This window comes from Mus caroli, chromosome 3, assembly GCF_900094665.2.
Source record: "Mus caroli chromosome 3, CAROLI_EIJ_v1.1, whole genome shotgun sequence".
Lineage (NCBI taxonomy): Eukaryota > Metazoa > Chordata > Mammalia > Rodentia > Muridae > Mus > Mus caroli.
In genome coordinates, this window is record NC_034572.1 from 107,958,418 (window position 1) to 107,978,777 (window position 20,360).

General features: G+C 33.7%; 1 protein-coding gene across 4 annotated transcripts in view; it reads left to right on the plus strand.

Moving 5' to 3' along the window:
• The window catches only part of Col11a1 (collagen type XI alpha 1 chain), a 187,134-nt gene that overhangs the window by 98,299 nt on the left and 68,475 nt on the right, over positions 1-20,360 (plus strand). For all 4 annotated transcript variants that reach the window (XM_021159058.1, XM_021159057.1, XM_021159060.1 and 1 more), the window contains 8 exons: positions 1,552-1,659; positions 3,133-3,186; positions 8,419-8,472; positions 8,597-8,641; positions 8,752-8,805; positions 8,929-8,973; positions 13,215-13,268; positions 18,159-18,212. In XM_021159058.1, coding sequence (XP_021014717.1) covers positions 1,552-1,659; positions 3,133-3,186; positions 8,419-8,472; positions 8,597-8,641; positions 8,752-8,805; positions 8,929-8,973; positions 13,215-13,268; positions 18,159-18,212 — 468 coding nt within the window. The remainder of the gene's footprint in view (positions 1-1,551; positions 1,660-3,132; positions 3,187-8,418; positions 8,473-8,596; positions 8,642-8,751; positions 8,806-8,928; positions 8,974-13,214; positions 13,269-18,158; positions 18,213-20,360) is intronic.

The window sequence follows — 20,360 nt, forward strand, 5'->3', positions numbered from 1 at the left end:
AGACAGTTCACCTCAGTTATGTAAAGAATGGACAATATAATGTTTGTATAGACAGTATAGTGACAGAGTTTTACTATATGTTATTTTAAATTTTATAGGAGCACACAAATGTATGTATATATGTATGTATGTATGTATGTATGTATGTATGTATGTATGTATGCATGCCCATTGGGTTATTCTCTAATAAAACCATCATATTAAAAGCATAGATGTAATGGAGAAAGAACTTAAAACATCTGACTTCTAGTAATTTGACAGCTTTGTGTTAGATGCTAGATAATTTTACTCAACTATACATTAAAAAATACTCTTTATACATTCTTTTCCTTCAACTTTGCTTTAGTTTTTGTTTGGGGACAGTGACTTATCTTTTAGCCATAGCTAGACTTGCACTCACTATCCTGCCCTGGTTGGCAGCAAACTCACAAAGACCATGCACCTCTGCCTTCTGAGTGCTGAGATTAAAGCCATGAACCACCCTGCATGCTTGATGTGCTTTTAAGAAAAGCTGTGCTTAATAGAGATTTCAGGTTATGTGTACTAAATACATTTCTTTGTAGTGTTGAACATGTAATTTTGCATTTTGAAAATGCTAGACAAGCATTCTCCTACTGAGTTATACAGCCAAATACATTTTGATAGTCTCACCTCAGCAATGGAATCATTAAGCTCTAACCTGATCAACATCTATATAAAATTGAGAATCACTGTTCATGGCAGTTTCAGAATAGTATGGTCAAGTGAGTAGAAGAACAGAATGTGGTTTTATTTTAAATTTTGTGTATTTATTATGAACTCTGATGCTTTACTGTCATGCAACTTTCATGCATCTTAATTTTTTATGATTTTTCAGTATTTCAGAGTGTGAAGTTAGTGTTTTTTACACCTTTTATATCTGGTAATAATTTATTTTTAAATAGATTGACTGACTTTTAGGACATTAAATACATTTCAGAGAAGATTTATTTTATAACTCATATAAGTATGCAACCTATGTGAGCAAAGAAACAAACCTCAGAGTAGTTGAGATTCTGTGAACTACATGTGAAGGCCGCACATGGGAGACAATTGGTTTAAAATTCAGCTCCTAATGTGTTCATTACAGTTTTTTCAAAGTCCCAAATGAAGACTTTTGCATTCTCAATGATAGTTTACAAAACTGCTTTCTAATCTCTGTTCTTCATTCTTTCTCTGTCTCTCCTTCTCTTCTTTTCCTTCCTACCCTCCTCCCTCCTTGTCTCCCTCCCTCCCCCATTTCTTTCTCCTCTGTCTTTCATCCCATATATATGAAGCTATTTGGTAGTATATATATGTTACCACCAAGCTCTCCACAACTTCTTCAATATTACACCACATTCATGTATTTACTCATTAATGAAATGTTGGTTGATCTCAAACTATTTCAACACCTTTCTAAAAAGCAGGCAAATCAGCAAACGAAACATAATGTAATGAACCAAGATTCAAAAATCCTGATTCTCTAAGAATCTCTACATTACATATTTGTAGGTGTTTTAAATGGATACACAATGTTACTGTGCATTTTAGGGCGAGGTGGGTCAAGTTGGCCCAAGAGGAGAAGATGGCCCTGAAGGCCCCAAAGGCCGTGCAGGCCCAACTGGAGACCCAGGTCCCTCTGGCCAAGCAGGAGAGAAGGTCAGTGGTCACTTATCTTACAAATATTCTAAGGCAAGCACTGCCCTATACTTCTCTACATATAGCATCTCACTGTTACATGTCTATTTCCTGGCATTTATAACATCATTATCATTTAAAAGAATACAAGTTATCTATCTGGATTCATTTAAAAAGGATTCTAAAGTGAATAAGGTTATACAGTGTGATATAGCAATTAATGTAGAATACAGATTGCTTTGTGATCACTAGAGACTTTCATTTGCCTTGAAATCGGTGGCATAAAATCATGAAATAAGCTATGGTAGCTTAATATATCCAAGGGGACATCATTAAAAGCAAGCTTGGTAGGGCTTGTTTGCATATACTCCATGTGGGAATTGCTTATTTATGCAGGTTCAGTTGTAACTCATACGACTTTTTACTTCAATCTGTAATGACAAGGTCATATGCCATGTTCTTGCCTGATTTTTTTCCACCAAAACTTTGGTTTTTCTTTTAAATGTTTGTTTATATTTTAACATTTCACATATAAATTTTGGCTTGCATTAGCTTCTACTTTTTTTTTTGAAAATGGGTATTTTAAATAATGGTAATGATTGTGCTAAAGTTTTAAAAAATTAATGCAAAAAAGATTCCATATTATTTATTTATGATTTTGTTATAAAATGTGATGTATAGAACTCCACAAATATTTTAATCAGTTCATTTATCTAGTTTGTACTTGTAGTGCTTTTTGTCTTTTTTTTTTTTTTTTTTTGTTCTAAAGGAAGAATTATTTGGGGACTAATTTATCAGAAAAACTTCTTAAGCCATTTACACATTTCTGGAATTAGTTGTAATATAAATTTGTTTTAAAAATTTCAGATTGAGGGATTAATCCATTGGACCCAAAAAGTACAGTTTTATATACAAGTACCCATTTAGAAGAATAACACTCCATGTAATTGTCACCATTCACTGTAGCTCTTAATACATCCTGAATATATTAACCCAGATTTATACAAATTAAGGCTTTTTTAAAATTTAATTAGTAGTTACCAAACACAATTATTTAGATTTTAGTTAATAAAAATTATCTAATAATTTGATTTATAGTTAGAATATAATAAAAGAAATAAGTTATCATAAAGATTTATTTTAACTGGAATGATAAGTTCCAAATGTATTCCCAACTATATTATCTAACATGAACTCATGCTTAATTAAAGAGCTAGGTGTCTTTTGTTATGCTTTATGATTCACAAGTACATGAGAATTTTTCCCTAAGTTTCTATCTTCCCAAAAGAAGATACAATAATAGTTCTTAGGTATTTGTTAATAATTTAAAATATATACATTGTAAGAATTTTGTTTTTTCATGAAAACAATATGAGGTGAGCATCTGCATTATTTCAAGTGTTCAGATTCTTTGTTTCAATATCCAGAAAATTGTCACTGAAAAAATTCCATAAAAGATGTTTATTTTTGCCCTTGTATTTTTCATAATTTTAGGGAAAACTTGGGGTTCCAGGATTGCCGGGATATCCAGGAAGACAAGGTCCAAAGGTAAAATAATTTGAACATTATATGTCTATGTGATATGAAGTGAAATTAACAATATAAATTGGGAAACTTAGTTTCAGACATGGAAAAGAAAAAGAATAAAATACATTTTTTCTTCAGTTAAATATTTATCACCAAATTTCAAAAACACACATGTATAACAACACACACACACACTCACCTAAAAAAAGTATGCTTTGGGGAACCTTGATTATCTTATGTCTGGGAGAAATTCTGGACACACAGTCATTACGAAAAAAAGTTTAGTTAAATTCCTTTGATAAGTTGGAATAAGGATGTATAAGGGATGAAAACTGTAGTTATATAGTAGATATTATATGGAAGATAGTATTTTATTTTATTTTCATTACTGTTGTGGTTTGAACTATTTAATTTAAATTCCTTTATTTTCTTGTGTATGTACATGAGTGTTCACATCCCAAGGCAAATATATGGAGGGCAGGGTACAGCTCTCAGTAATCATTTCTTTCTTCCCACTACGTAGGTTCCAGGCATCAAGCTCTAGTTCTCAGGTTTGCTGGAAAGTGCTCATGACCAGTGAGCTGTACAGCTTGCTCTGCTCCATTATTTTAAATGTATTGATTCTCATTTGTACCAACATTCATTTCCTAAGAGTTTTCTAACAAATATTTGGTGAGTTAGAACAATAGAACGTCTCACCATTGCCTGTGAGACCAGTAGTCACCCAAGACCAGTAGTCAGTGATCAAGGTGCTGTTAGGACCATATCTGCACTAACTCTAGGAGAAAAGATGCTCCTGCCAATTGCAGCTTATGCTACCTCCAGGATTCTCCAGCTTGTGGATTCATCCTTCCAAGCCTTTCAGTTTTGCATATTCCTTTTGTTCATTCCTTCCTGTCTGTGTCTCCTAAGGATATTAATTTTTCTTTGTTTTATTTTGTTTGTTTTTTTATTAGATATTTTCTTTATTTACATTTCAAATGTTATACCCTTTTCTGGTTTCCCCTCTTAAAACCCCCCATCCCCTCCTCACTTCCCCTGCTCACCAACACACCCACTCCCACTTCCTAGTCCTGGCGTTCCCCTACACTGTGGCATCAAGCTTTCACGGGACCATGGACCTGTCCTCCCATTGATGACCAACAAGGCCATTCTCTGCTGCACATGCAGCTGGAACCATTGGTTCCTCCATGTGTACTCTTTGATTGTTAGTTTAGTACCTGGGAGGTTTTTTTTTTGGGGGGGGGGATGGTCTGGTTGGTTCATATTGTTTTTCCTCCTATGGGTCTGTAAGCTCCTTCAGCTCTTTGGGTTCTTTCTCTAGCTCCTCCAGTGGGGACCCTGTGCTTATTCCAATGGTTGGCTCAGAGCATCCACCTCTATAGCTGTGAGGCACTGATAGAGCCTCTCAGTAGACAGATATATCAGGCTCCTGTCAGCAAGCACTTTTTGGCATTCACATTAGTGTCTGGGTTTGGTGACTGTATATGGGAAGTATGCCCAGGTGGGGCAGTCTCTGGATGGCTTGAAGATTTTTAATGTATCATCTTATTATAAGATATAATGTAACATCTTATTATATGCTTTTCAGTCAATAAAAGTGATATTACAGGTTTCAGAAGTATTTTACTTGCTTTTATCTTTTGGGGTACATAGTGTAACCGACTGTACTGCTAAATTTCAGTTTGTCATTTATAAATATTTATAAACATTATAATAATAAAATAGCTTTGTGATTGCCTGCTTATTTTGAAACATGGAATTTTCTTTATCTTATAAAAAGAGTGATTGACCTGCCTTGATATATTGACTAATTATTTTGATAGCTATAGAATTAATACATAAACTTTAACTAATTTTTGGATAGTTATTCCTGTTTTAAAAGATGGTACCTTGCTATACAGTCCATGGTAGCATATAACCAGTCATCCTGATTCAGCCCCAGTGTGTTTGAATTACAGGCATGTACCATCACATTTAGCACATTCTTTTAGGTATATTATATTAGATGTATTCCCTATATTAATATATTTTCTTAACTTTTCTACTTTATTCACTAAGCATAGCAAGTATAGGAGATACAGGAAATTCTAATTATGATGAAGCCTCTAGCATGTGTTAATAAACTTCATAGATAACCTATGGGTGGCAAAAATTCCCCACCTTGTCAACTAAATACCAGTTTTCACTCATTTTCAGATACAGGGTATATTAGGCTTGCCATATGATTTGGTTATCATGCTTCCAAAAAGCCATTTATTTCTTACTCAATAAGATGTAGTTTTAAAATGGTATAAGAGTCATTAAAATGTTTTCCAGTTTTAAAATGATAGTCATTTCTTTTCCATCTTATTTGTAATATATTTCTCTGAATCCCATTTACACTCTTTTCAAATATTAGGAACTAACAACTGTTATATCTGTAGAGATCTGTTTGTTGCACAACCCAAATCCATAAACTATTTCTATTTTATGTTGTGAATTCTTAATCTGTTTACTGAGATGCATAGCAATCCTGATATTCTGTCATTTTGATTTAAAAATGATAGGAAACAGTCGTAATATCATTTGAATGAGCACAATTGTATCTTGCAAGTTTATATGAAGTTATGATGTATTCCATTTTGCTGGTATCAATTTTTTGATCAGTATTCTCTGGATTCTTACTATTAAAATGCAAGAGCTGACAAAAGGAAAATATTTCTTCTCACAGTGAGATAATGCTTTAATCTCAATGCCTGCATGTTAGGCATCTCTATTTCACACCACTTTTCCTCCTAACTCCCAATTGTTTGGCAGTGATAAAAATAATTGACTTCTTATTTAAAACAAAACTTGGTGATGGTCACATGAGAGATCAAAGAAACTATTAAGTTTTTTTTTCTATATAGAAGCTAGTGAAGTTTTAATAGCCATTAGTATTTCATGAAAAAAATCAACTTTGTCTGGTAAATGTATGCACTTTAAGGCCTTTAGTTAAACATTTCAATGTCTTAAAAGGAAAATCAGCTGAAAAGACAAACCACCAAATGTGATAAAAGATGATAATTGTTTCAGAATCCAAGGCTTATAATGAAGTAGAATAGTTTTATTCTTAAACAGTATACAAAATAGTTTTGAAAATTTCTTACTTGTTGCCAGAATAATTTCAGCACTAACTTGGACCTTGCTCTTTATTTCCTGCTTTGATATTTTAAAGGTAATATTCACTTGAATGTGTGTTATGTGTTGATAACACATTATGTGAAAAATAGTGAGTTGAGCATATTTCTGGATTTACCCACATACTATGTAAAAATAAATTTCAAAGACAAAAATAATATTAAGAAAAAACTTTAATAGTTTATTTGTAAGTAGGTTAGTTATCTATTCTGATCAGAGCAGACATATTTGTTTATATATAAAATTTAAGTAATACACATCATATACATACTAGGTCACACTTACATGTTAAATATTTAATTACACAGCAACTGATAGGTTTGACTTCCATTGCTTTTGAAGACAAAAAATTGAAGGCTTCAAATCCTTTTAAATTGTAATATGCAATTTTCCTCTCCATTTAAAACTTATTTGTTCTCAAGTGAATCATAAGACGGTAAACACAAAATATATTGAAAATCATGTCATACAAGAAATACTCTATACTCTTTACATCATTATATGTCCCAGTATTGAAATTGAACATGTTTTTAACTAGCTTGTTTGCTAAATAAAAAACATTTGCTACATTCAAGTGGCAGCAGAGTTCACCACATTTTTTTAGGGGTATATAGATGAATGTTCTTTTGTCCATTCAAACATCCAACTTCGAATTTTTCTCCATCATTAAGTGTGGGTCATCTGTAGAGGCCAGTGACATGATTTCTCAGTCCCTATCTGAGAGTTTTTCAGTATCAGAAAGTCTGGAATTCTACTTCCAAATTTTACAAGCATTACAGTATATTTCAATTTATTTCAGCTATTTATCACTTTGGAGACATTATTTTGGGTAGAAGTCCAATGTAAAGAAGTTAATTTAACAACTCAAAATAAAAAAATAAATAAAAATATTTCTGTACCCCCTTAATACAAGGAGATGTGTATAAATTCTAAAAGTCTGCTATTCTCTCAGGCATCTTACACAATATTGAATTTCCTCCATTCAATGGTTTAAATAAGAAACATAGATTTGTGGAAACTTCCACCCCACATATACACCATTTTTAGAGTAATATTTACAAAATTTTGGAAAAGGGTTCAAAATTCTATCTTCTCTATTTATTTATTTAATAAAGACATCAACCTGCTTGGATAATGATGAAGAAAATCTCTGAGAAATGTTTGGACATATGCCCAATATGAAATGGAGGGATTTTATAATTGGGATTAAGTTTGGTTTCACTAGTAAAATATAGCCATTTATGTTAAGTGTGCTTATGGTCTTGTTACATTTCTAAGCCATCATTGTTTATTATATAATATTACACTTTATAACCCACATTTCCTTGTTGATGAATGCCGAACTTCTTTTTTTCTGATCTCCCACAAACTTCAAAGTATTAAGATGTATTAATAGATCATTGTTGCCTTGCAACAGCAAAATAGCCTCAGAGTACAAGACATTACCTTGCTTGACTTGGGTGCTGTTGGGAAGCAGAAGATATGAATTAAGGTCTTTGGAATTCCAAATACGGAGTTTTGTCTTCCTTATGTTACCAAGCAAAAATGACCACCATATTCAAAACCAGTTAGAAAATGTAAATAAAGCTTTTTCATGGTATATGATACAATAAAGTTTAAGCATAAAAATAGCTCTATTGAAGAGGTATTAGCACAAATGTATTAACATTAATTAAGGACACACATTTTAGAATGTTTCTACACTTTATGAAAATATGATTTTCATTTAGAGTTGGAGAAAATGTATGAACTATTAAAACATAATCTATATTCAGAAACTATCCTTTAACTTCTATTTAATTATAAGAAATATAGTTTAATATTTTAGTTTTGAATTTAATACTAAAATATTTTTTATCAATTCATGCTTGCAGGCTTTCAGATGTCACTGTAAGTTCACTTTCAAATGCAAGAAAGGGGCCTTATGTAGTAACTAAAATACAATTGATCTTTTTTTTTTATTATAAGCTTTCAAAGCAAGCACATGCTTTTTATTTAAATATTACCATCTATGACCAAATCAATAAGATGGAGCTTGTGGCATGGAGAAGGAAATTATCATATTCATTGATGCTTACTTTTTTCTTTTAGGGATCCACTGGATTTCCTGGATTTCCAGGTGCCAACGGGGAGAAAGGTGCCCGGGTATGGTGCATAAGTATATTGTCCCAAGATGACTAGTGAACCTGTCCCTCCTTGAGTCCCTGTTTCTCATCCCCTTTTACTGTGACACACTGCACACTGAAATTCTTTGAACTCTCTTTTTCAGGGAATTGCTGGCAAACCAGGCCCCCGGGGACAGCGTGGTCCAACGGTAGGTTTTACTATAGTTTTACTATAGTGACTTACATTTCGGTGTTAGTCTCCATCTGTTTTTCGATTTGCTTGGCACTGGGTCAGTTTTTCTTCTTGTCTCTTATGTAGGGTCCTCGAGGTTCCAGAGGCGCCAGAGGTCCCACGGGAAAACCTGGTCCGAAGGTATCATCCGAACTTACTCTGTCTGATTTGTGTTGCAAATTCTGTAGAGGAAGGAAGTCTGAGTGGCACAATCACCTTAGACTTTGTTTTTACACTTTTCCTTCTTTCTTGTTTTGGTGCCAGGGTACTTCAGGTGGTGATGGTCCTCCTGGTCCTCCAGGCGAAAGGGTACGTATAGCACACAATACACAATGAAAATGAATATTTTAGTAAGCATTTAAAATCTGTAAAAGGATACATAAGTCTACCAGGCACATTCACCTACAAGTTCTTAGTCTTTATAATTCCTTTTCCCTGCCAATTTAAAATCTTGTTAGGTGAGGTGCAAACAATTTTTATAGTAATAAGAAAAATAATGTGTATAATTGGCCGGAGGTATGACATTCCAACAAAAATAGAGATGCTTTTTGAAATATCCTTTGATTCTCAAGCTTTCCCCGTATTCCATGTTAGTGGTCAATTTGTCTCTGGAGCTGGCAATAGCATTATGTTGGTAAAATGCAAGAACCAGTAGCCATTAAGTCACGATCAATATGCATTCGAGGCAAGATAAAACATCTATTCCAGTAAATAAAACAACTATTTAGTAAATTGATTTTCAGTTGACATGAAGCAAAGCCAAATAGAGATGAACAACCAGGACCTTGGTTTGACTGCTTTCGCAAGAGAGAGAACAAGTCTTATTAGAGCAAAACTTTTCGAAAGCCAAGGCTTTTGAATTTAAAAGTTTATATCACTTGAAAAAGGATTATGATTAGTCTTAGTTTTATTTTTTTCATTTTTATTGATTATTAATTTATTTATTGATCATTAATTTATTGATTATAATTTTATTTACTTACATTTCAAATGTTATCCCTCTTCCCAGTTTCCCTTCTACAAAATCCCTATCTCCCCCCCCCCGCTTGAGTGAGGGTGCTCCCCCACACAACCACCCACTCAAGCCTCAGCAACCAAGCATTCACCTACTTCTGGGTCTTAGTTTTATATAGTGACTCCATGTATTATTAAATTAAGCTTATGTCATTTTGTAGATCTTTCGGGTATAAAATGTACAATTCTTTGTGAGTGCTTTGGCTTCAGTGTTTGTGAATGACAATGGTGTATGTACGGATGTTAAAGGACAACCTCTGAGATTGTTTTTGGTTTGGTTTGGTTTGGTGTTTTGTTTTGTTCTGTTCTGTTCTGTTCTGTTCTGTTCTGTTCTGTTCTGTTCTGTTCTGTTCTGTTCTGATCTGTTTTGTTTTTGAGTCATGTTCTCTTTATTGTTTCCCTGCTCTGTGTGCTGGCTTGTTTGGCCCAGGAGAGTCCTAGGATTCATCTGCCTGTGCTTTCTATCTTCCCATGGGAATAGTGAAATTACAGATGCAAACTTGGGTGTGGAGCATTTTTTTTTAATAAGGGGTTGTGTGGTTCAAACAGAAGTCTTTGTGCCATCTTCCCAGTACATATTTTCTACATTATTTGTAACTTGAAAGTTGATGTGCCACAAGTGGAAAATGGAAACACCTGTGATGGATAACTGGGAACTGATCATAAGAATATGAATTTCTAAACAAAAGGTGAAGTGAAATTTAGGTTCTATTGGTAAGAAAATTAAAAGACAATAAACATTTAACTAAAATTTCTTTATAGTCTAGTTCATACTTCATTCAATTACTCACTATGTGTTTTTCTCTCCACATGAATTATTTCCAAATTAAGTGCATTCCTCTCATACATTTTGAATTCATAAGTAATGTATATATTTGATATATTTGTGGGCTCAAGTAATGTTCATAAAAGATATACTTCATTAAAATGGATGAATCATTAAATTAATAGAACAGTTTAACAAGTCATATAACAACTGAGTTTATTATGCTTTAAAGCACAAATGAAAGTACATCTTGATTTGCAAAATGGCATGATTAAACAACCCGATTTCTTAGGAAAAGACGTCAAGGGTGACAGTGTACATTCTGAAGATAAGAATTAAGGGTTATTTTTATTTGTTTGTTTTGCTTTGTTTTTTTTTTCTATTTGTAAACTAGAATGACTGATTTCTGCTAAAGTTATTACTGCCTCTGTATATGGTAATAGGCACATATATCCATATTTTCTCCCCATTTTCTGGCAGGAACGTTAAATACTGTTCACTCTTTTATGTATGTGTTTCTTAAATTGAATTTTTATTAACATGTAAAGTATTAGATCTATTTATGACATTTCAAAACATAGTTTGTTTTTGTTGACCTAAACTTTTTTATCCACGTCTTGCTCTTCTTACTTTGTACCTTTCTTTACACAATGATATCTTATTTGTTTCTTTGTCATGAGTATCATGTTACCCATTCCTCAACTCATTTTTTACCTAGTATGGTCCCAAGTGGCCAGTCCTGTGTGTGTACAGAAAAGTGACACTAAGTGGTCTCTAAGAAGTGAATAGGTCATATGCATGGGTGTGCTTGTGGGTGTGTGTCTGTGCAGTAGTAACCATAGAGAAGCTCATGAGGTTTAAGTGGAGCGTGGGAAATGTGAGAATAATATTGGACACACATTAATCAGGTATGAGTCACAAATAATTATAAACTAAATAAAAATCTTAGTCCTATAATGAATTTTTATCAAAAATTTCAGTTCTCATGTAGATTTGGAAGAATAATGGTTTCATGTTTTGAGAGGATAGATTATCAATTCTTAATATTTGTTTAGTGGAGATTTTCCACCATTACTTTTTCTTTCTTTCTTTCTTTCTTTCTTTCTTTCTTTCTTTCTTTCTTTCTTTCTTTCTTCCTTCCTTCCTTCCTTCCTTCCTTCCTTCCTTCCTTCCTTTCTTTCTTTCTTTCTTTCTTTCTTTCTTTCTTTCTTTCTTTCTTTCTTTCTTTTTACATCCCATCTGCTTCCCCTTTCCCACTCCTCCCTCCCACAGTTCCTCATCTTTGCTTTCAGTTATAATATAGATGCTATAAATAGGAAAAGATTATACTTATTCGTGATGTAGCACTGGGTTATAGTGTTATTGAATGTTTCCTTGTGAAGACACTACTGATAACATAAAAAGTAAAGTATCTTGAATGCCTACTTCAGTGGGCTGTTTTCTTGCTTTGCAAACAGTACGTTTAATATTCATCTTATTACATGAGACATTTTATGTATACTATGTCCCATTTTGTACATTTCATTTAGGAGATATAATTTTGTGCTTGGCCAGTCCAGGATTAACTTTTACCTATCCATTTTCTCAATTCCAAAACAATCTCTATAACTGGGTGGGCTTTATGCATTTTAGCGATGTGCAAATAAAAATTTGAATAATATAATTATGTATCAAGCTAGGAGTGGTGTTATAAATGCCTACTAGGGTAAAATGTTAATAGGGAAAATTATAAGTTCATCTTATGTTGTGTACTAAAGTGTGTAATGCAGAAAACAGTGCTGACGAAGGACAGAATTGTTGCCCCAGCATGTTTTGTAGAGCTAAGGGTACCGCAATGCTTTAGTAATGATCACATATGATTTCTGTTATCTGTGTATCACTAGAGACAGAACTCTTTTTGAGTGCATTGGAGTTTTCATTTTGGAGATTGACTGAAACTTCTTTTAATCTTCCTCTTTATATAGGCTTGCAACCAATATTAAAAGAATATATACTATGAAACTTCTCATATAGATGGATATGCACTATTGCTTTTGATAATTATTTTTATTTACTTAAAATTTTTCTTTGACAAGTTTCATATAATTGCACAAGGCATACTGTCCACTCTCCCACAGCTCTCCTCCCAGCTTCACCCCACTGCTGTTTACCACCCCATCCTTCTCAAGAATTCCCCTCTCACTTTCATGTCTGTGCTTCCTTTGTCACCCACTGTGAGTAACTAGCATATCTATGGAAAGCTTGGTTTGGAGCTCTCTCTTAGCACCTGTTGGGCTCAGCAGGGCTTACAGTGTGATCATGAATCCCAGTCTTCCAAATTCTCTCAGTAGCCCATAATTCAGTAAGAAGCCACCCCATGAGCCCATCTGTCTTGCATGACTGACTATTGTCAAGGCCAGTATTGTATGTGCCATCTGAGGTGACCATACTTGCTTGCTAATACTTATAAGGTTTGTGAGACTCTACTACCTGTCCATTCTTCCTAGAACCAGATGTATACATCTTGTGTAGGAATATTAGCATTTTAATATGAACTGTAAATATTCACAGTTCTCTTGAGATAAGAACATTAGTGTGGTGTGCAGTTTCTCATAGTTAGAAGTCATTTCAGTTCTTTGTTAGGTTGGCCATACTCATATTGCTGTGCTTTTGTGACTAAGATGAGGAAATTCATTGCTCTAGTGTTTCATCTGATAAAATGAACCACAAAGTATAAAGACATATCGATGAAGATTTATCCTTAAATTCCTCTAATGCTTTTTGTTTTTAGGGCCCTCAAGGACCTCAAGGTCCAGTTGGATTCCCTGGACCAAAAGGCCCCCCTGTAAGTGTAACAGATTCTCTTTTGCTTTATTCAATGATATTTTCATGTTTGATAGTGATAGCTTGCAATTTTAATACCTGCAAAATGTAATTATTATAAAAAATCCTTAAAGTAATTTTGAATTCAAATATTAAAGAGTACGTATTTAGTCTTTTAAGTACACATATGTTTTGAGAACATAATTTAGATGTCTTCTGTTAAAGAGCATATTAAGTAAGAACTTGAGTAGTATAATTGTTGTTTCTCAGTCACTTTTACAATCAACTCATGTATAAAACTGAAAATAATTGTTAAATAGAGTATATATTACATGGTAGCACCTTCCTGTTTTTTTCCATAATCAATGGAATCTTTCATGCTTCTTTAATGAGCACATCCTAAATCTTTCCCAGTGCTGTGTTACTTAAGAGACCACTTAAGATTTATTGTCACAATTTTATTTCTATAATGTACTTGCATTTGAATTTTTCACTAGGTAGATCTGGGTGGCTTGAACTTACTATGTAGTACAGGCTACCTTTTACACAGATTTCTGTCTACTTTTGCCTTCTGAGTGCTAGGATTAATGGCATATGCTACCATGCCAAGCTGTGGTAGGTTCTGAGAAATTTGTATGAAATTTACCTAGTTCAGTGCCTTTTGACTGTTATCACTATTAACAACCCACACAAAGTTATTGAGAATACTTTGTTTTCAGAGATAAATACTTAAAAGACTATCAGGTAGGGTCAGTTTACTTATTTTCTGTCTGTCATTCACTTTCTTAATGTAAATTATCATGATTTATACACCTGCTTGGTTCCGAGGTTATGAAATATATTCTGTCCCCACAAGGAGCAGCACTTTGGACATTGTTGAAGATATAATCTACGTAGATTTTTCTCTCTCTGTCTCAGGAGAGATGTTCTAGTCATGGTCTGACCATGCTGTCTGACCAGGGCTAAAGTTTGTGAACCATTACTATAATCTAGGCTAGATAGTCCTCAGACTTTAATAAACTAGTCTGATAAATTAGTCATCTTGAAATATAAACACAAATGAAATGTTAAATATGGACACATTTTCAAACTTTTTTTGGTAATTAAGGTGGTGTTTTGAGTATGTTTTAAAACTAAACTATTCTGTTTATCATTTTAAATTTGTCAAGAAATAATTTCATATGCCCTCAGAGTTGAAGATTAACTCAAACAGCTGACATTAAAACAGAATGTTTCTACTGCCTCTATGGGAATTACTTTTTTTTTTTTATGGCTGAACAGATTTCTTTTTTTTTAATTAGGTATTTTCTTCATTTACATTTCCAATGCTATCCCAAAAGTCCCCCATACCCTCCCCCCCACTCCCCTACCCACCCACTTCCACTTCTTGGCCCTGGCCTTCTCCTGTACTGAGGCATATAAAGTTTTCAAGACCAATGGGCCTCTCTTTCCACTGATAGATGGGAATTTCTTATGCATTATCTGTATTTTTTTTTTACATGAACAATAAACTCTATATAGTACTTCATGTTAAAGTGAAATCATAGTTCTTAAATTTGTACATGCATATTTTTGTGAGCATTTCATTAAGTATTTTGATATCATGTATTTAGATGGTTTTTCCCAAAATCATTCAATGATATGTATGTTTTTTCATATATATTTATTCATTTGCACTGTTATAAACTGCATCCCTTATAATATAGTCTTGTTGTTAAACAAAGCATTGGACTCATTTTTGTTCCTATGTTTCAGCCTTTTCTTGACGGTGTCTTCAGTAAGCTTTCCATATTGATCAAGCACTCACGCTCTTTACTGCCAGGCATTAGAGATACAGTGAAAATCTTACATTTAACTGTATAGTTTGATTGAAGAGATGTCACCTTAAGCAGAATTATTACATAATATTTTCTGACAAACAAATTTGTAAAGCTTGAAATAAAAGTCTCTGCCATTTTCTGACATTATCGCATAACATTTGGCACTAAAGACTTTTTTTGAAACAGACATGTAGTATTTAAATCGAGAGATAAACTACTCTCCTACAAGTTATTATTTTGCCTTGTATTTAAAAAATTGTGTAGAAACATACAAATATTTGGGGCTTGGGATATTTCATTCAGAATCTGTAAATTTTACACCTATTTTAGGCACTCATTTGTTTTTTTGAGGTTTGCTTTTTGGTTGTTTCCTTCCCTCTCATACTCCCTCTTCCTCCCTCTCTTCTTATTTCCTCTGCCACTCCTCCATCTCTCCTTACATCCCTTCCTTCCTCCTTTACTCTCTCTCTCTCTCCATTCTTTTGTTAGTCCTTTCCTTCAAGATGTGGTCTCAACACTATATGTAGGCTTTACTGGACTCCACTCTTTTCTCCTGTCTCTGTCTCCCAAATATTGAAATTCCAGGATAAGAATCAACTAAATACAGCTGTTCAATGTCAATGTTAGCACATTACTACATAGTTATATAATTTAAGAACCAGTATTAACATTTTTAACTTGGCTATCATGTTGCATGTAAATTTATTTTTAGGAGGATCAAAATTCATTGTCAGTTAGAAGGGAAGAGACACCTTTAAGCACAGAGGCCCAAGAGGAGTATATAAATCTTCATGTAAACTTTAGTCTCTCAACTCCACTGAAGAATCAACCTCTTTTGATATATAATATATTATCTTAAAATCAGTGTTATGAACCTGCTGGGAAATTAGTTGGTTTTATTTTATTGATTAGTAATGTAGAGTCAAAACAGTTATTTCAAATATACTGCATAATTTTGAAATGTGTACTTACTTCAAGGCAAAGCTTGATGATATTGCTCTTTGGCCCATTAACTCTATTCCTTAAACTCTCTAGGAACTCCATTAAAAGCCATGATGTGTTCATTCCAAGACAGAATCATTTAAATCTAAGATCACTATCTCAAAAGATGATCGTTTCGCTAATTTAAATATAATTTGTACCAGTAAGGAGCAAGCTACTTACTGCTTACACTCATAGGCTTATCAAGAAACATGTATAGGTCTCTCACTTATTACTGTGTGCATATTTGATAACATTTTAGTTTCCTGGGAAAGAAGTCATGTATATATATATTATTCTTTATGTAACATCGTATCAGTCTGAAAACTTTATAATGTCTTCAGATTGATAACACATTTCTCCATTTGTGTTAAAACAGTGGTGATACAGAAGGGTTTTAATATGCTGTTTTGCAAAGCTACAACTAGATCAATCTACCAGCAATTAACTATGTGTTTCTGTGCCTCTCTAAGCTGTGGGTAAAGCTGCATATTTCATTACGATACACCTAGTGGCTAATACAGAGGTAACTGATATATACCCTTAAAACAAAATAAAAGTTATTTTACAAAATGTTTGGGCTGTTTATTAACAGCTCCTCATGCTTTGTGCATGTGATTGGCAGTGGAATTATCTTGCTGATCTTAGACACAATAAAAACCATCAGCAAAGCTGGGCGTAGTGGCGCACGCCTTTAATACCAGCACTTGGGAGGCAGAGGCAGACGGATTTCTGAGTTCGAGGCCAGCCTGGTCTACAGAGTGAGTTCCAGGACAGCCAGGGCTACACAGAGAAACCCTGTCTCGAAAAACCAAAAAACAAACAAACAAACAAACAAACAAACAAACAAAAACATCAGCAAGCTTTGATCACATGGACTGTCATTTTAAAATAAAGGTGTGGAGATGGAAGGGATCAGGTAGCAGAAATCGTTTGGAACACTGCCAGAAGCAGCCCTGAAGCATGCCAGCCAGCCATTCTAGTGGTCAATTCAAAGTGGGGTAAAGGTGACCATGAATGTGTTCTTTTCTAAGTCCTAGACTTTTTTTCAAACTGGCTAGATATTAGCAAGTATAAAAATAGACCTTTGAAGATAACATTATCTAAATAACTAACAGAAACAAGGGGTGGTGTGCTAGGCATTAAGATATCTTGATTAAAATGGCTATATATTTCGATTTATTCAGACTAGAGAGAATGTTTTTATGCACCTACTGAGTATATTTTGAAAAGTGAACTGATGTTGAATGGCTTTTGAGGAGTCTAGTCTAAATGCCTTTTGAGAGAATCAGTCAGTCACTATTAAATATTTAGATTGTAGAGTCCTTACAAGCACATTTTAGGAAAAAAAAAATCCTACTTTTCATTGATTCTGCAGTTTTTTAACCTGCAGTTAATTCCTTCATTTCTTTCTTCAGACATAGCAAACAGCTCCCTTTGCAAAAGGCAGTCATGTAGTAAAATTTTTCCTAGCTTTCATTTTACTTCTTAGAGGTATGTAAAAAACTTAACATTTATTCCAGATGACTCTAGAACTGAAAATTGATGGGTATTTTGTTTGTTTGCTTTTTGTTAGTGTTTGCTTTGTTTTTAGTGTACTTAAGACAGTGTGACAGGTGAAATGATTTTGCAATTTAGCATTTCTTCTTCCTTTTGGTCAGAAAGTCGATGACCACTAGAGGACACTAGCTTTCTCTCTTATCCACATTTCAGTTACATGGAATTCAATTGTGAATGGATTTCAAAAATAGAAAACAGGAACAAAAACACATTTTATTGTCAAATCGGATAACTAATGTTTTTACTGAAGTAAAACTACAAAATTATGCTTATATGTTCTTAAAATACAAATGCAAATGAAAAATTTCACTGAAATGCAAAGTGCCCTGTATACAGTTTTACAGAGTTCCCATTGTCTCTGTTTTTCATTTCTGAGGCAATTCACAAGCAAGTGTATATAAAAATCAACTAAATATCACTTTATATAAAAACAAAACCATCAAAATGCGGTTTGCTATATAAAGCAAGATGGTTATCTTAATTGTTACCCTCGGGCTATAACATGGGAGCAGTATTCATGAGACTCAGTTATTTAATGTTTGTTATTCCAGGGCCCTGCTGGGAAAGATGGGCTACCAGGACACCCTGGACAGCGTGGCGAGACTGTAAGTGACTCCAATTTATTATTACTATTATCATCATCATCATCATCATTATTACAATTATTATTATTATTGGATCGAAATTTTCTATGTCTTAGACTACAAAGTTTCAAAAACAGTCTTTTTTTATTATTAAAAGTTAAATTGTGAGTTGAAAATTGGTGAAATAAATCACTTGCTTTATTTTCTCTCTTTCATTTCTTTGGATTGTTTCTCTCTCTCTCTCTCTCTCTCTCTCTCTCATCTATCTTGCTGCTCTTAAGTAGCCTCTCTTTCCTGTTTCTTCTCCTGAGAGTAGGCCATATCTTATCTCTGACTTGTTCTGTTTAATCCATTTCTGATTCAACTCATTGCCTTTCAATTAGATGTCACTTCCAAACACGGCTTCTACACTTACCTTCATTGTTTGGTTTAAAGATGTGTACTGAGGGTTTGTCTATATTTCAGTCAGAGGGATTAAAAGTGTGTTATTCCAGCCAGATCATGTAGACCTAGAAGGTCTATAGATGTGATCACTTGCCAGAGCAGCCATGTTGCTGGATTAAAATTCCTCTATACTTGTTCTCCCAGTGTCCTCCTTCCTTTATGGTTTTTAAAATCTCCATGGAATTCCTTGAGTTCTCAGAGGATGGATTTGAGAGTCCTCCCATTTAGACTCTACATAATGCTTGGCTGTGAGTTTCTACATATTTTCCCATCTGTGGCCACTGAGCCTTTTATTAAAATATTTTCGTGAATTCATAAATAGACCCAAGTGTTGACTTTATCAAGTTCACTTAGAAAACTAGGATGCTTGTTATTATGATTTTATTGTTATTACTAGCATTCTTAAAATGAGCTAATAAACATGATCTCATATTTGAAATACCTTTACAAGATAGCCACCTGGGCCCTTCTACTAAAGTCTGTTCATAGATCCATTCCACCAAAACCTCTCAGTACTCAATGATCTAAGGAAAACATACTATCACAAGTCCTATACATAAAAAAATATGATTCTACCAGACTAAGAGGATGATATGTTGTCTGAAATGGAAATCGTAAGGAAATAATTGACTTGAAACTATGTCTCATGTCTAATAGGAATATGTAGGTAGAAAATTATAATTTGATTTGTATAATCTGTGGGAAATACAACTGTCACCTAATTGAACAGCTTTCCTTATGTTGGAATTCTTGGGTAGATGAAGGTCCCCTGGTGGGCTGCTGTGTTTGTTTATTTCCTTATTTTGTTACTCTTAAACTCCATGTCTATCTAGCTCAGTGGGTTGTTATTCTAATCAGAAATCTTCACTGTTGGCCATGATTTCTTGGAATCAATCACTGGGTCTCATGGTTAGCTAATTTTATTTACTTTACTCAAGGAAACCAGGACACAGACTACCTTTGGCTGTTTTGTAAAGAACCATATTACTGCATTCTGCTAACATTAAAACATGTTTACAATTGGATGCCAGTGCATCATGACAAGGCTAAACTGTTATTAATTTTCTGCAGTGGGAAAAGTTGTTCATCAGGAGAATTCTAATTGCTGTTTTGGTCACCACCTCATAATTCTTGATTTAAGGAGTCTTAGTTTTTACCTGGAATATTTAGTCTAAAATTGGTAAAAGCATATCAAGAAATACATATTGGGACCAAAGAATAAAATTTACCCTTGGAAATGCTATCTCCAGAGATAGAAAATTATTCTCTAAAAATAACACTCACTCAAATCTGTCAAGATACACTTATGCAAATCTTGCAGCCAACAGTTTTATAAAAGTCATGGACCCCCAGAGTATAACTCCAAAGTGTCTTTTGAAGAATCAATAGCTAGAGAATTAATAATTAAAATCCCCCATTTCTAAATGTCATCAAAAGTTACTAAGTTACTAAGTTGATACTGTGTGGAAAGTATATATATATATATATATATATATATATATATATATATATATATGTAATCACCTAGTTGATTAGATTAGCTTGTCTGTGGTGGTGGTGGTTCTAGGTAATGTGGACAACCGAGAGAACTGACTTAAATTCTGAAGTTGTTAAGAAAATAATTGGCGAGCCGGGCGTGGTGGCGCACACCTTTAATCCCAGCACTCGGGAGGCAGAGGCAGGCGGATTTCTGAGTTCGAGGCCAGCCTGGTCTACAAAGTGAGT